Source organism: Papio anubis, chromosome 2 (assembly GCF_008728515.1).
Source record: "Papio anubis isolate 15944 chromosome 2, Panubis1.0, whole genome shotgun sequence".
Taxonomy (NCBI): domain Eukaryota; kingdom Metazoa; phylum Chordata; class Mammalia; order Primates; family Cercopithecidae; genus Papio; species Papio anubis.
This window is the reverse complement of record NC_044977.1, coordinates 67,323,251-67,337,042: the sequence shown is the minus strand read 5'-3', so window position 1 is coordinate 67,337,042 and position 13,792 is coordinate 67,323,251. Positions and strand designations below refer to the sequence as shown.

Below are 13,792 nucleotides of genomic sequence, written 5' to 3'. Positions count from 1 at the left end.
CCTCTCCTCCCAGCAGCTTCCAGACCGCGACCTTCTGTAGCTCTGCTCAGAACTTCACCTGGAAGAGCCTGTTATAATTCTTAAACAGCCCCTCAATCGACTGTGATTAAGCATACACTCCAGCCTCAGCGAGCTTGGCGTCTGCACCTGCCGCTCGGAGGCCCTTCTCAAGGCACCTGCGCTGGACCCCGCCCCGCCTGGTCCGCGCGCAAGCGCAGTGGCCCCGCCCCGCCCCGCCCCGCCCCGCCCCGCCCCGCGGCGCCCGAGGACCGGATGGAGCTACACTTACTGGTTCAGCCAGGAGGCCCTGCGCAGCTGCGGGGAGAGCTGGGTGGTTGTGCCACCTCATTAGACACATTGGTGGACGATGCCACAGATTAGCAGGTTGGCTCGCAGGGCGGGGCGCAGGCTTTCTCACTGATCTGGGAGCATGGGAGCAGGGGCCACGCGGGGCCATCCGGGGGCGGCCCGCCTGCTTCGCTTTCCTTGAGCAACGTCTCACTTTGCCCTTTGTTTTTAAACACCATGCAGGATGGTTTGTGTGCAAACGAAGCTGTGTCACTTCTCAAGTGTCGGTGCTCAACGTGGCAACCCCCCTCCCGCCCCCAGTACAGAGATCCCGCCCATCCACCGACAATCCCCTCCTCTTCTTTCTTCCCCTAGGTGCTAGTGATTCAAGGTAATCCCACTGGAGGGAACACACGCTGCGATGCACCCTCTCCTCTTCCACTGAGCCAGGGGTGACCTTGAGTGACTCCGGCCATCTCAGCAGGCTCTACCAGGAACAGCACCTAGAGCTGGTAGACAGCACGGGCTGCAGAGAGGTAAAGATGGGGTTCGGAAGCCAAGGCTCCCCTTGTTGCATGGGTGGCATCAGGCAAGCTACTCAACCTCAAACCCTGGCTTCCCTTCTGTATAATGGAGACAGTCTCGACCCCACAGGCACTTGTGGAGAAAGTGGGTTTGAGCTGAGCTCCTCTGAAAATCAGGCACACTCAGAGAGTAGCTCAGAAAACCAGGATGTGTCAGTTTCATACTCTGGGAAGCAGAAGCCAAGATAGAATTAGAAGTGCAATGTCTGTGAAGGAAGAATAAAGGGAAAAGGAAACAGGAGTGGGGCAGGGCGCAGACCACAAGGAAGACCGACAAGTGTGAAGGGAGAAGGCTGGGAAGAACGACTAGGGTAGAAGGAGCCCCACGGTGCAGTGCAGCTTGAGAAGGTGTGGAGGGGATGGAAGTCACTCATGGGGCAGGAATGGCCCAGCTCCAGCACCTTGCTATGGCCAGCCAGCTGCTGGAAACAGGCCAGGAAGAGTGTGGCCTTGGTGAAAACAGTGGGGTGGATCCCGAGATGAAGGTGTAGCAGCTGGAAGCTGTCAGTTCACCACTCCTCTTCTGAAGGGAGAGCTGAGCCCTGCACATGGGAGCACTGGTGAAAAGGGTGGTAGACGTTTATCAGTAACCTTACTGGTTTTGTGCTCCATCCTCCATCTCCCAGAGTCCCCCTGACCTTGCCTTCAGCTCCAGGAATGGCCACATGGCTCAGACAAAGCCAACCAGCACATCCCATTTCAGTAGCCAGCGATGAATGATTCAGTGTTTACCCAAACGCATCCAATCAGGGTGAATCTGAGGACATTTGCTGGGGAGGCTGGGACAAAATCTCTTTTCTGACAGATGGTAACAAGAAAGTAGGTAGCTGCAGGGGCTGCTGGCAGCCATCTTGAGACATGAAAGGTGTCCAAATTGGGATGAATTCAGTGTTGAGGATGGTGGTGCAGAGAAACAGGAGACAGGAGCTTTGGTCACATTGTTGGATGGCTGGGTTAAGCCTCTCCTGAAATCCATTCTACTGCTGGACTTTACAGTTCATAAACTAATAAATCCTCTTTACTGTTTGAAGCAGTTGCGTCAGGTGTCCTGTTACGTATAAGAAAGGTCTCTGATTTGATCAGCAATAGGGAAATGGATGTTCTCTGAGCTCCAAAAGTCAGCACACGCCTAATGCTCAGGCCTTATGGAGCCTCAGACTGATCAAAGGCTGGTATAGGCATCCATGGCTGCTGCTCTTGGGACCTCAGGGGAGCAGTGCGTGAATGTTCATTTCAGAGTCATGACAACTCCACGTGTCTGCATCCTTTTACACCCAGTCACTCCCTTTCCCACAACCAGCTGCTGTCTTCACCCTCTCACCTGTATCTTTTCTCCATTACATAGATCCTCCTAACTCATACTTCTTCCTCCTTCCTGAGTTGAGTTTGCAAGACTGATTCCAGATTCACCTTGTGATTTTCTTAACGCATCTCTTACCTTCAATAACTTCCAAGGGCCTGATCCTCTCTTCATTTCCCAATTCAAATTTCTGGGAGCAGGACTTGGATTATCCCAGCTGTTGCCTATTTAGACACCCTCAGAGATTCTAATTCCACTGTCTTTGGAGGGGACTGAGTATTGGTAGTTTTGAAAAGTTTCTTGAATGGTTCAAGTGTGCAGCCAGAGTCAAGAACCCTTGGATTAGTAAAGCTTTCCAGGCCAGCTGACCCCACAGTCAGCCCTTGGGTCAAGTTCAAGCCCAATCCAGTCAGCTAAGAGCAGAGCTACAGGGTTTCACTATGCCCAAAGTCCCTTCCACTGGCAGAATCTGTGGCTACAGGAGGAGTAAGAGGAGGAGTGAGAGGAGGCCGGGAACAGTGGCTCACGCCTGTAATCCCAGCACTTTGGGAGGCCAAGGCAGGTGGATCACCTGAGGTCAGGAGTTCGAGGCCAGCCTGGCCAACATGGCAAAACCCTGTCTCTACTAAAAATACAAAAATTAGCCAGGCGTGGTGGTGCGCGCCTGTAATCCCAGCTACTCAGGAGGCTGAGGCAGAAGAATTGCTTGAACCCAGGAGGTGGAGGTTGCAGTGAGCTGAGCTGAGATCATGCCACTGCATTCCAGCCTGGTGACAGAGTGAGACTTTGTCTCAAAAAAAAAAAAAAAAAAAAAAAGGAGTGAGAGGAGACAGGCCCCTACTTGACATGCTAAGGACAAACAAGCCTAGCACAGTGTTTGGCATCATGCAGTCGCTCAAAAATGACAGATGTTATTACATTCCTGTCTCTTCTCTAATTCAAGGGGATGCAGTCGGCCCTCCATATCCTGGGGTTTCACATCCATGACTTCAACCAACCACAGACTGAAAATATTCAGATAAATAATAAAATACAATAAAAATGCATATTTTAAAAACAATACAGTATACTCACAATTTCCATAGCATTTACATTGTATTTGGTATAAGTAATCTAAAGATGATTTAAAGCATACAAGAGAATGTAGGTAGGTTATATGCAACTACTATGCCATTTTATATAAGGGACTTGCACATCCCTGGATTTTGCTATCTGAGGAGGCCCTGGAACCAATCTCCCACAGATACCGAGGGACGACTGTATTGTCTTTAAAATAAACTATGCATCTGGGTGTGGTGGCACGCACCTGTAGTCCCAGCTACTCAGGAGACTGAGATGGGAAGATCCCTTGAGCCCAGGAGTTTGGTGAGTTCTGATCACATCACTGCACTCCAGCCTGGGCAACAGACTGAGACGCCATCTCAAAAAAGAAAAAAAAAAAAAAAACTTAAAAAATAATAATATAAAACAAAATAAACTATGCTGCTATAACACAACAGAGGAAGAGCTGCTGAGGAAGCACCTAGAGGATCTAGGCATTCATGCTTAGCAAATTTACTACAAAACAGGAAAATCCTCACTAATCAGATTTACATTTGAGAGCAATTGCTGCCAGTGCAATAGGAATAAATGCAGTTATAAAGTCATATTTTGGGAGGTTATTTGGTGACATGGGAAACAGGACCTCATGTTAAGAGAGAAAAAAGGATGTAAATTTATGTAGTACATGATTCAAATTTTGTTTAAAAAATACATGTGTTTACTCGTCTACAAAGAAAAATAGAGAAACTGAAAAGGTATCTGGGGTTTCTCAAGAGAGAGGTTTTTTTTTCTTTTTTTTTTTTGAGATGGAGTCTCACTCCATCGTCCAGGCTGAAGTGCAGTGGCATAATCTCGGCTTACTGCAACCTCTGCCTCCTAGGTTCAAGGGTTCAAGCGATTCTCCTGCCTCAGTCTCCCAAGTAGCTGGGACTACAGGCATGCACCACTATGCCCAGCTAATTTTTTTTGTATTTTTAGTAGAGATGGGGTTTTGCCATGTGGGCCAGGCTGGTCTCGAACTGTGGACCTTAGGCGATCCACCCACCTCAGCCTCCCAAAGTGCTGTGATTACAGGCATAAGCCACTGCACCCAACCAACAGTTTTTCTTAAAGCTAATTATGTCCAATTTAGAGGGCTGATCTTTATCCTAAATACTATCCTTCTACTTTTTGGCATTAACAGGCTTTTATGAAAGGATAGTTTCAGTAGAATACTGCCTAGGTTGGGTTAGAGATGCACATCCAGAATGAAAAGTCAGCAGCCTTACATCAGCACCCTCTGCACTCTACCCTGTTTTGTTTTGTTTCTAATTTTAATTTTGTAGAAATCAGTACAGAAGTCTGGAACCCACTGCTTTAGAAGATAAGAATCTCTTTCCTGCTCCAATCCTTCTGGCTTGCCTTAGCAGGAGCTGGCCCTGATTCACGGGGATAGTGTCCATGTCCAGGGGCACTGCCCAGAGTGAGGACTGTTTAGATTCTCTACCAACTGACCTTCCACCTGCCACCCTAGGGGGCAGTGAGTGGAGAATGCTGGGAATTCAGGGTTGGGGAGGAGGGACGGCAACAGGAAAAGATAGAACATATGTGTTGATTAGGCCAGGAGATGAGGACCCCAGACCCGGGAGAAGGAGGAGAAGGAAAGACACACTTGATCTTCCTGCTTAGAATGTTGGGTCATATTCAAGAGATAAGAGAAGCAAGACTTATGAAACAAAAGAAAATCCAAGAAAGGCAACATGGCCCATGCTAGGTGGGGATTACTAGCTAGTAAAGAGCTGTCAAGGGTCTGACGCCATTTATTCATTTGAGCTCTCCAGTTGCCTAGTTTTTCATTCAACAAGTGTTGTCTGAAGGTGTTGTGTGGACAGAACGTTGTGTGGGATCCAAAGCTGAAACAGATACTGAAGTCTGTGCTCTAGTAAAGAGAGGAAACCCGTATTTACCCTGCAGGGAGCAATAAATACTCTAAGACCATTACAAATTGTTCTGGGAGTTCAGAGGAGGGAATTTATTTCTAGTCCGGAGCAATGAAGGGTGACCTCCTGGAGGAAGTGGCATTTGACTGGGGGCCTTGAAGGATGGATGAGATTTAAACATGCAAACTAACAGCAAGGGAAACGGGAGAGCAACGCAGGAGCAAACATGAAGATGGGAAAACACAAAGCATGTAGGGGAAACACACAAATGCAATACTTTGTATTATGGGTGAGGCTCTACAAGAGGCACTGGATTGCAATGGGACTATTGTTTCCAGGGGACCTCTGGGCTGGTGGTCAAGCTACTGGAACTGTCACTATTTCAGACCAAGCCAGGCTCGCAAGTCTTAGCTGTTCTTGCCGATTCTCCTGAATGCTCACTCCAGGAAGAGCAGTCAGGAAATGTTTCTTTGGAAATAGCTTCAAAGACACCAGCATACCACTATGAACACTTAAAATATGGAGACAGAGCATTTGGAGTGCTGCTCCCAGCATGTCGGAGGGAAAAGCAGCAAGATCCTTCCCGGAGGTAAATCCTTTGTGTTGTTTTCTTCCCAGTGCTTGGGCATCCAATCCCACGTTCATCCTTTTCCTCTAACTTATCTTTTCATGACTTTGGAAAGCAGTCTTCCTTATCTAGGAAACAAATGGCCTCCACGGAGAGCTCAAAACAGCAAAGTCATTTATCTGTTTGACATGTGTTTGCCTGTTTGTTTTCTCCAGCCTTGAGACAAGTTGTGTCAACTGTGGATGGCTATGCCCCAGTCACTCGAGAGACACGAATCAATTTCCCAGCTGCATTTATCACTTGCTGCCTTAAATCAAGTCTAATCAATGCTTCCTTCATTTGGTATGGATTGAAACTATACATAACACACTCAGAAAACAGGACAGAAAAGCAGCAGATCACAAAAATTCCATCAGGGATTTAGATGGAACGATGTTAAAGAAACATTTGCAATCTTTCATTTGCTCTAATGGAGACCCCTGACCAAACAATGAGAGATTTGCGTTCATGAAGCTTAATTTGAATTTACCTGACATGCAGTGACATTACATGACAGGCCATTTGATATATGGTGGGTTTCTGCATGTTTAAGGATTTTATAATTAATACGCTCTTAGGATCTGATGTATATTTATAATTTCATTCCTATACTAAGTTTTAAACTCATTTCCATTTCTTTTAGAGGTATCTGTTTCACCATCATTGACTATATAATTCAATTTCCAGTTATAACATATAAAGTAATAAAAAATCCCTTTATAACAAAACAGATATCTAGGAGTCTGTTTTGTTTTTGTTTTTTTGTTAATAATTTTATAAAGTCTTAAATATGGCCCTCTCTCTCCTCCTCCCAATTCTTGGTATTAATAACAGAATTTGATCCACGTAACCAAAGTGAGTTTTTCATTCGCAGGTGTGAAAACCGCTCCCCAGCTGTCAACCAATTTAGAATGTGGTAGGGAGCAGTCTTGTCTCATTTGCAGCTTAATCTTGTGCCAGTGAAAGGTGATACCAGCTTAGTTACCGGCACCTAAAACCTGGCCATGCCCACAGCAAGGCCTCCGATCGTTCTTCAAGGATAATGGGACAAGAGAGACAGAACACAGAAAACCAGGTCAATGATAATGCAAGCCTAGAAGATGAGGCAGTGCTGTGATTCACTGGCATAATTAATATTTCTATCTAATCTGCTGAACTGTGTAGACTTTTACCACTAGCCTGCCTTTGTAGCGATTAACAGGGCTGACTCATTTTCACAGTGCCAGCTCCCCCAGCGACCTGTTGTTAGGTAGCTAAATAGAGCCCTGTTCAGCTCTGGGAAGTGAAACAATAATAATAAACCCTTACGCTGGTTTAACGCTTTCCAGTTCATACAAGTGCTTTGAACATACAGTCTCCTAGCACTGGAAGGCCAGCAATAAAAGCAGTTCTATTTCCATTTCTGTCTACGGCCATACCACCCTGAACGCACCCGATCTCATCTATTCCCCCTTTTTTTTTTCCTTTGAGACAGAGTCTCACTCTGTCCCCCAGGCTGGAGTGCAGTGGCACGATCTAAGCTCACTGCAATCTCCGCCTCCCGGGTTCAAGTGATTCTCCTGCCTCAGCCTCGAGTAGCTGGGATTACAGGGGCCCACCACCACGCCCAGATAATTTGTTTGTATTTTTAGCAGAGACAGGGTTTCACCAAGTTCGCCAGGCTGGTCTCGAACTCCTGACCTCAAGTGATCCGTCTGCCTCAGCCTCCCAAAGTGTTGGGATTACAGGCATGAGCCACCACGCCCAGCCCCATTTCTAAGATGAAGGGAAAGGTGTAGTTTGGAGTCCCCTACCCTTGTGAGTCAGCCACAGTGGAGCTGGGTTGAATTGGAGGCTGCCTCTTGTCAACCGCAAAGTCTTGATTTTTCCCACTGAGCTGCGACTAGGCAGTCACTGGGTCTCTTCCCTATACTTTCCCCAACTTATTTTTTTCTCCCATCACCTGTGGGTTTTGGGAAACCCATATGGTTATAGGAGAACCCTAAAGTTGCCTGGCAGGTTGTCTAGTTTAAAAAAATAAATGAAAGGCAGCACCTTTGGAGGTGTTTTGGGTTACTGAGCTAGTGTAGTATAGTGTTCTCAGCCCATCTTAAACAAAGACAGAGTAATGTGATATAACAAAGTTTCAACCTCTGTGAACAAAGAAAGGGTAGGAGAAACACTGCCGACACGGACTCTGAAATTAAGGAGCTCACTCACGTTGTCTTTAATACTCATGAGGGTTGTTTAATGAGCTCCCTGGCTTTGAGGATGTCCGGGAAGGATCATGTTTGCTCATTCTTTGAGGAAGGGAATAACAAGTTTTTCTACCCAAGACAAGTCCACTGAAGTAGATCCTGTCAAGATTCCTAAGAACAGAAACTGATGGAAGGAAGAAAACTTCCATGGCTTTAAACTTTTAGACAAGAGAGGATTTGCTTAACTTGCTTGACTTCAGTGGAAGTAAATGAGGGGAGTTACAGATAATACTTTTTCAAACTGGCTTCAGGTAATGTACTATTGAGGAGAAATGCATTTTCAATGGTCATAAGGACTTGGAAGCTCTCCAAGGAGGCTGAGAGAAGTCTTGAACACATTCCAGCAAAGCAGTTATAGTATTCAGGAGTTCATATGCATTTTAAGTGCCGTAGTCACCCCAGGATCATGTTAACACAAACTAGAAAAGTACAAATATTCACCATCTTCACAAGCCCTAAGTAAAAAGTATCATACCCTTTCTTGAAATTAATGATGCTACTGAGATTAATAGATCAGATTTCATTTCCTCCTCAAAGCAAATTGGTTTATCTTATTTGTTCATTCATTCAACAAATATTTATGGAGTGCTTGAGAATAAGGACACTGATGATTCAGTGTTAACAAGACCCTACCTCCCCAGCAGCTTAAACTCAAGTGGGAAAACTCATAAACTATTAATGGAGACTTACACTTCCAGTCCCAATGGATTAACAGGGACCAGATTTACTCTCCCGTCAGACATAACCAAAGCAGAGAAACGGAAGCAATACACAAAACCATGACTTTCCAAACTCTGAACTTCAGGCAATGCAGGACAGTGATCCTGAGAGACAGAAAACAAGGTGAGACCTACTGCCTTGAAAGACTTTCCATGCTATGCAGAGAAGGACAATCCAGGCAGAACCCAGGGGGTTCTGGAGTTCAAAAACAGGGCTGAGGACTCGGGGTGAGGAAGGCAGCTAACATTTGCAGGATAGAGCTCCAGAGAGGAGACAGCTGCACAGAGAACCCTGGCTATCTGGAGAGAGAGAGGAGAGCCCTCTTCTAGAACCATCTGAAAAGATTAGAGGGGGCTGGGTGCAGTGGCTCAGGCCTGTAATCCCAGCACTTTGGGAATCTAAGGCGAGTGGATCACCTGAGGTTTGAGACCAGCCTGGCCAACATGGTGAAAACCTGTCTCTACTAAAAACACAAAAAAGTAGCCAGGTGTGGTGGTGCATGCCTGTAATCCCAGGTACTTGGGAGGCTGAGGCAGGAGAGTCACTTGAACCCAGGAGGCAGTGAGCTGAGATCGCATCACTGCACTCCAGCCTGAGCAACAGAACAAGACTCTGTCTCGAGGTAAAAAAAAAAAAAACCACACACACTCACATTAGAGAGAACAGTCCTCAGTATGCACACAGGGAACAGTGTGAGTTCAATCAGCCAGGCTGAAAAACTCGTAATTCATAAGGCATGGTGCAGCACTCAGGAAAATCAGCACTGGGGAAGGATTTGCCCTAGACTGAGCACCGCGCCAGAGCTGCCTAACAAATTACAAAGCGAGACCCGTAAGGATCAAACTACTTCCATGTCACTGGACGGCATCCCTACACAAAGATAGAGAGTATATATAAGAATGCATATCCAGCACCTAAGACGGTAAAATTCACAAAGTGTGGCATCCAATCAAAGACTATGAGGCATGCAAAAAAAAAAAGACTCATTATTAAGGACTTGTATCCAGAATTTATAAAGAACTCTCAAACTGTCGGGCTTGGTCACTCATGCCTATAATCCCAGCACTTTGGGAGACCAAAGTGGGCAGATTGCTTGAGCTCAGGAGTTCAAGACCAGACTGGGCAACATGGCAAAAGCCCGTCTCTACCAAAAATACAAAAATTAGCCCAGCCTGGTGGTGCACACCTATAGTCCCAGGTACTTGGGGGCACTGAGGCATGAGAATTGCTTCAGCCTGGGAGGCAGGTGTTACAGTGAGCCAAGATCACGCCACTGCACGCCAGCCTGGGTGACAAAGTGAGATTCCATCTCAAAACACACATACACACACACACACACACACACACGAACACACACACACACCACAACACAAAACAAAACCAACCAAACAAAAAGAACTCTAAAAGAATCACAAACCCAGCCTGGGCAACATGGCAAAACCCCATCTCTATAAAAGCTACAAAAATTAGCTGGGTGTGGTGGAGCAAGCCTGTGGTCAGGAGGAGGTGCTAGGATTGCTTGAACCTGGGAAGTTGAGGCTGCAGTAAGCAGAGATTGCGCCACTGCACTCCACTCTGGGAGACAGGGTAAGACCCTGTCTCAAACATACGCACACACACACACAGGCAAACATATACACACACACATAGAGGCAAAAGATTTGAACAGACACTTCCACAATGAAACACCACTACACATCTATAAAAATGGTAAAAGTTTAAAAGACTGACCATATCAGTAACAAGCATGTGCAAGATTGGAACTCTCATAGGTTGGAACTCTCATAGATTGGAACTCTCATAAACTATCACTTTTGGTGGGAATGTAAAATGGTACAGCCATGCTGGAGAACAGTTCAGCGTTTTCTTAAAACATTAAACACATACCTACCATATGGCTCGGTCATTCCGCCCTCAGGTATTTGCCTAAGAGAAATGAAAGCATACGTCCACATGAAGACTTGTATACAAATGTTCATAACAGCTTTATTTATAACAGCCCCAAACTGGAAACAACCGAGGCGTCCATCGATAGGTCAATGAACAAATCTATTCAATGAAGTAGTACTCAGCAATGAAAAACACAAAAACTCTTGACATATGCTACCACATGGATGAATCTCAAAATAACTAGACCGAGTAAAATAAGCCTGACCAAAAAAGGGATACATATTGTATGATTCAATTTACATAGAATTCTAGGACATGCAAACTAATAACGGGGCCCAAGAGCACTTGGGGATGATGGGTCCGCTCCTCACTTCAATCGCGGTGACAGTTTTATGTGGGGTACACATATGCCAACACACTGTACACTTTCGATACGTGCAGTTTATGGGGTGTCAAGTACACTTCCTAAAATAAAAATATTGATGGGCTCTACATTCTGGAGACACTGGCAGTAGAACTATTATTTTCAGCTTGAAATATTAGCTACACTTTGGTAAAAATACTTTTGAATTTTATCTTCACAGTGATAGCAAGGAAAACAAAAGGTATACACATTCACTGATTGAAAAAAAAGTCATAAAGTTGTCCCCGTATCTGTGGGGGGTTGGTTCCAGGACTCCTGAGGATACCAAAATCATCAGATGCTCAAGTCCCTGATAAAAAATGGTGCAGTATTTGCATATAACCTACCCACATCCTCCCGTACACTTTAGATCATCACTAGATTCCTTATATGACCCCATACAATGTAAATGCTGTGGAAATAGTTGTTATACTGTATTAGAGAATAATAACAAGAAAAAAAGTCTCCATGTTTGGTACAGATGCAATTTTTTCTTAAATATTTTTGATCTGCAGTTGGTTGAATCCACAGATGCGGATACAAATACAGCAGGCTGTCTATATACTAAGAAAAACTACAAAGTGAAAATGAGGAATTCTCATTCGGTAAATGAAACCAAATCTACCGTATTTCTCAACAACAAATAAAACCACCTAAGAGTCAATCATTTGGTGTCTGACGGCCGTCTCTCTCCTGCATATTGCTGTGGTTTACAGCAGTGGTGCCCTTGGGTTCAGAAACCTGAACTGTGGTCTTCAGTTGTTCCTCAAGCTCCTCTATCAGAGGTCCAGACACTCCAAGAGGCTGGGAAGAGGCAAGTGGCTTTCCCTGACTGGCATCAGACTCCTGGACAGCTGTGTTTCTGCATACTCCACCATCAACAATAAGAAGGGCACTGCTTTCTTCAAGAAAGGGACCTTGCAAAGAATTGACTGTCTCAGATGGACTATCTTTGAGTTCATCTTGTTCTGAATCTGAGTCTGAGTCTTCGTTTCCAGATGACACGGTGCTGTCTGAGTCCTCCGAATCACTTGCCTCAGAGCTGGAGCAAAGTGTCTGCTGCCCAGAAACTGAATGGGCTGCTTTTAATGCAGTTTCCTCCTCCTGGACAAGCAGTGCTGCTGCTTCTAGTTCTTCCAGTTCTAACCCCAGCTGGGCCTTTGTAAGGGAGACTTCCTTTAAGGCTTCTGCAAGAGCTGCCAACTTTTTGGATCTTGAAAACATTTTAAGAACAAAGATTAGAATTATTTATTAATTGGCCTGAGGATAACAGGGTATACAGCTTCCAAAAAAATAAAGTTGGATCCACATTTTAAATGGCACACCAGGATATATACCATAACAGATCCAAGATATATATGTAAAAACAGATCCAAGACATACATATTTTTAAAAAAGTGATTAAAAGTATTACAGGGGAACACAGATTTCCTTTATGACCCTAAGAAGGAGGAAGGCTTTTCTAACTATGACTCAAAATTCAGAAGCCACAAAAGAAAAGACTGATAAATTCAACTAAATAAAATCAATTTCTTGGCCAGGCGTGGCGGCTCACGCCTGTAATCCCAGCACTTTGGGAGGCTGAGGTGGGTGGATCACCTGAGGTCAGGAGTTCAAGACCAGCCTGGCCAACAGGTAAAACCCTGTCTTTACTAAAAATACAAAAAAATAGCCGGGCACAGTGGCAGGCACCTGTAATCCCAGCTACTTGGGGGGCTGAGGCAGAAGAATCACTTGAACTCAGGAGGTGGAGGTTGCAGTGAGCCAAGATCACACTACTGCACTCCAGCTAGGCAACATAGCGAGACTCCATCTCAAAAAGAAAAAGGAAAAAAATCAATTTCTTCTGGGTAATATATCTATAATAAGCGCATATATATATATATATTCTAATAAACCCTAATTCTCCTAACAGAGTTCCTAATAATGGATATATAACAATCCAACAGAAAAATGGACAAGAAGACAATTTTCACAAAAGGAAATATAAGTAACTCTTAAATGTATTAGATGTTCAACTCCAGTCAAATAAGAGAAATACAAATTAAAGTCATATGTGAGATATATTTTTTATATGTCAGATTGGCAAATACCCAAACATTTGATATTATTCTGTTAGCAAGACTGCAGGAGAAAAGGCACTTTCATATACTGATGGAGGGAGATTAAATAGCTAAAACCCCTAAGAAGGAGTACTTGGCAGTAACTTTCAAAATGGAAAATGTATATACCCTGGACCCAGCAAGCCCCGTGTCTAAAAATTAAACACATGTAGCACACACACTACATAACATAGGTCTGAGGTTATTTACTATGACATCATTTTTTAATACCTAAAAATGGGAAACAACCAAATGTCCTTGTTATAAGACTGGTTGACTGGTGAAATAAGTTATGGCATATCCACACAAAGGAATAGCCTACAGCTGTACAGTGAATGAAGCTCTCCATGGGCCAATCCAGACTTACTGCTTAACAACACAAAAGGCTCACCATATGTATATGCTACATATATATAAAAAGGGAAAATAACAGGAAAGATATCAAAACAGATGTTTCTATTTGCTTGTATACTTCTCAATAAACTCTCCAAAGTGACAGAAAATAGTAACTTCTGTAAAGGAGATAGGGTGGGAACTGGAAATATGGGGGATGACAAAGGATGATGGTGTGATGGAGCCTTTTCACTGCCATTGTTTTATTTTTAAACCTATATAAATGTATAAATGTTCACAATCTTAAAATGTACAAGGAGGAAAAGCAATATCAGCAGCATGGAGTACCTTTTCTTTTTATGAGAAAA

The 13,792-nt window shown here is 44.5% G+C and overlaps 1 protein-coding gene and 1 long non-coding RNA gene across 4 annotated transcripts in view; one reads left to right on the top strand and one right to left on the bottom strand.

Annotated features, from left to right (window-relative positions):
* Positions 1-251: 251 nt before the first annotated feature.
* On the top strand, positions 252-11,597 carry LOC103881971. 2 transcript variants are annotated; one of them, XR_643611.4, is made up of 4 exons: positions 252-384; positions 664-824; positions 5,471-5,721; positions 11,505-11,597. It is a non-coding gene; the product is annotated as an uncharacterized LOC103881971 (long non-coding RNA). The 2 variants fall into 2 exon arrangements; XR_001899704.3 differs by lacking the exon at positions 11,505-11,597 and adding an exon at positions 5,916-7,245.
* The window catches only part of SHQ1 (SHQ1, H/ACA ribonucleoprotein assembly factor), a 107,044-nt gene continuing 103,909 nt past the window's right edge, over positions 10,658-13,792 (bottom strand). For both annotated transcript variants that reach the window (XM_003894183.5, XM_021934231.2), the window contains one exon: positions 10,658-12,202. In XM_003894183.5, the coding sequence (XP_003894232.1) occupies positions 11,650-12,202 (553 nt within the window). In that variant the 3' untranslated portion in view covers positions 10,658-11,649. The remainder of the gene's footprint in view (positions 12,203-13,792) is intronic.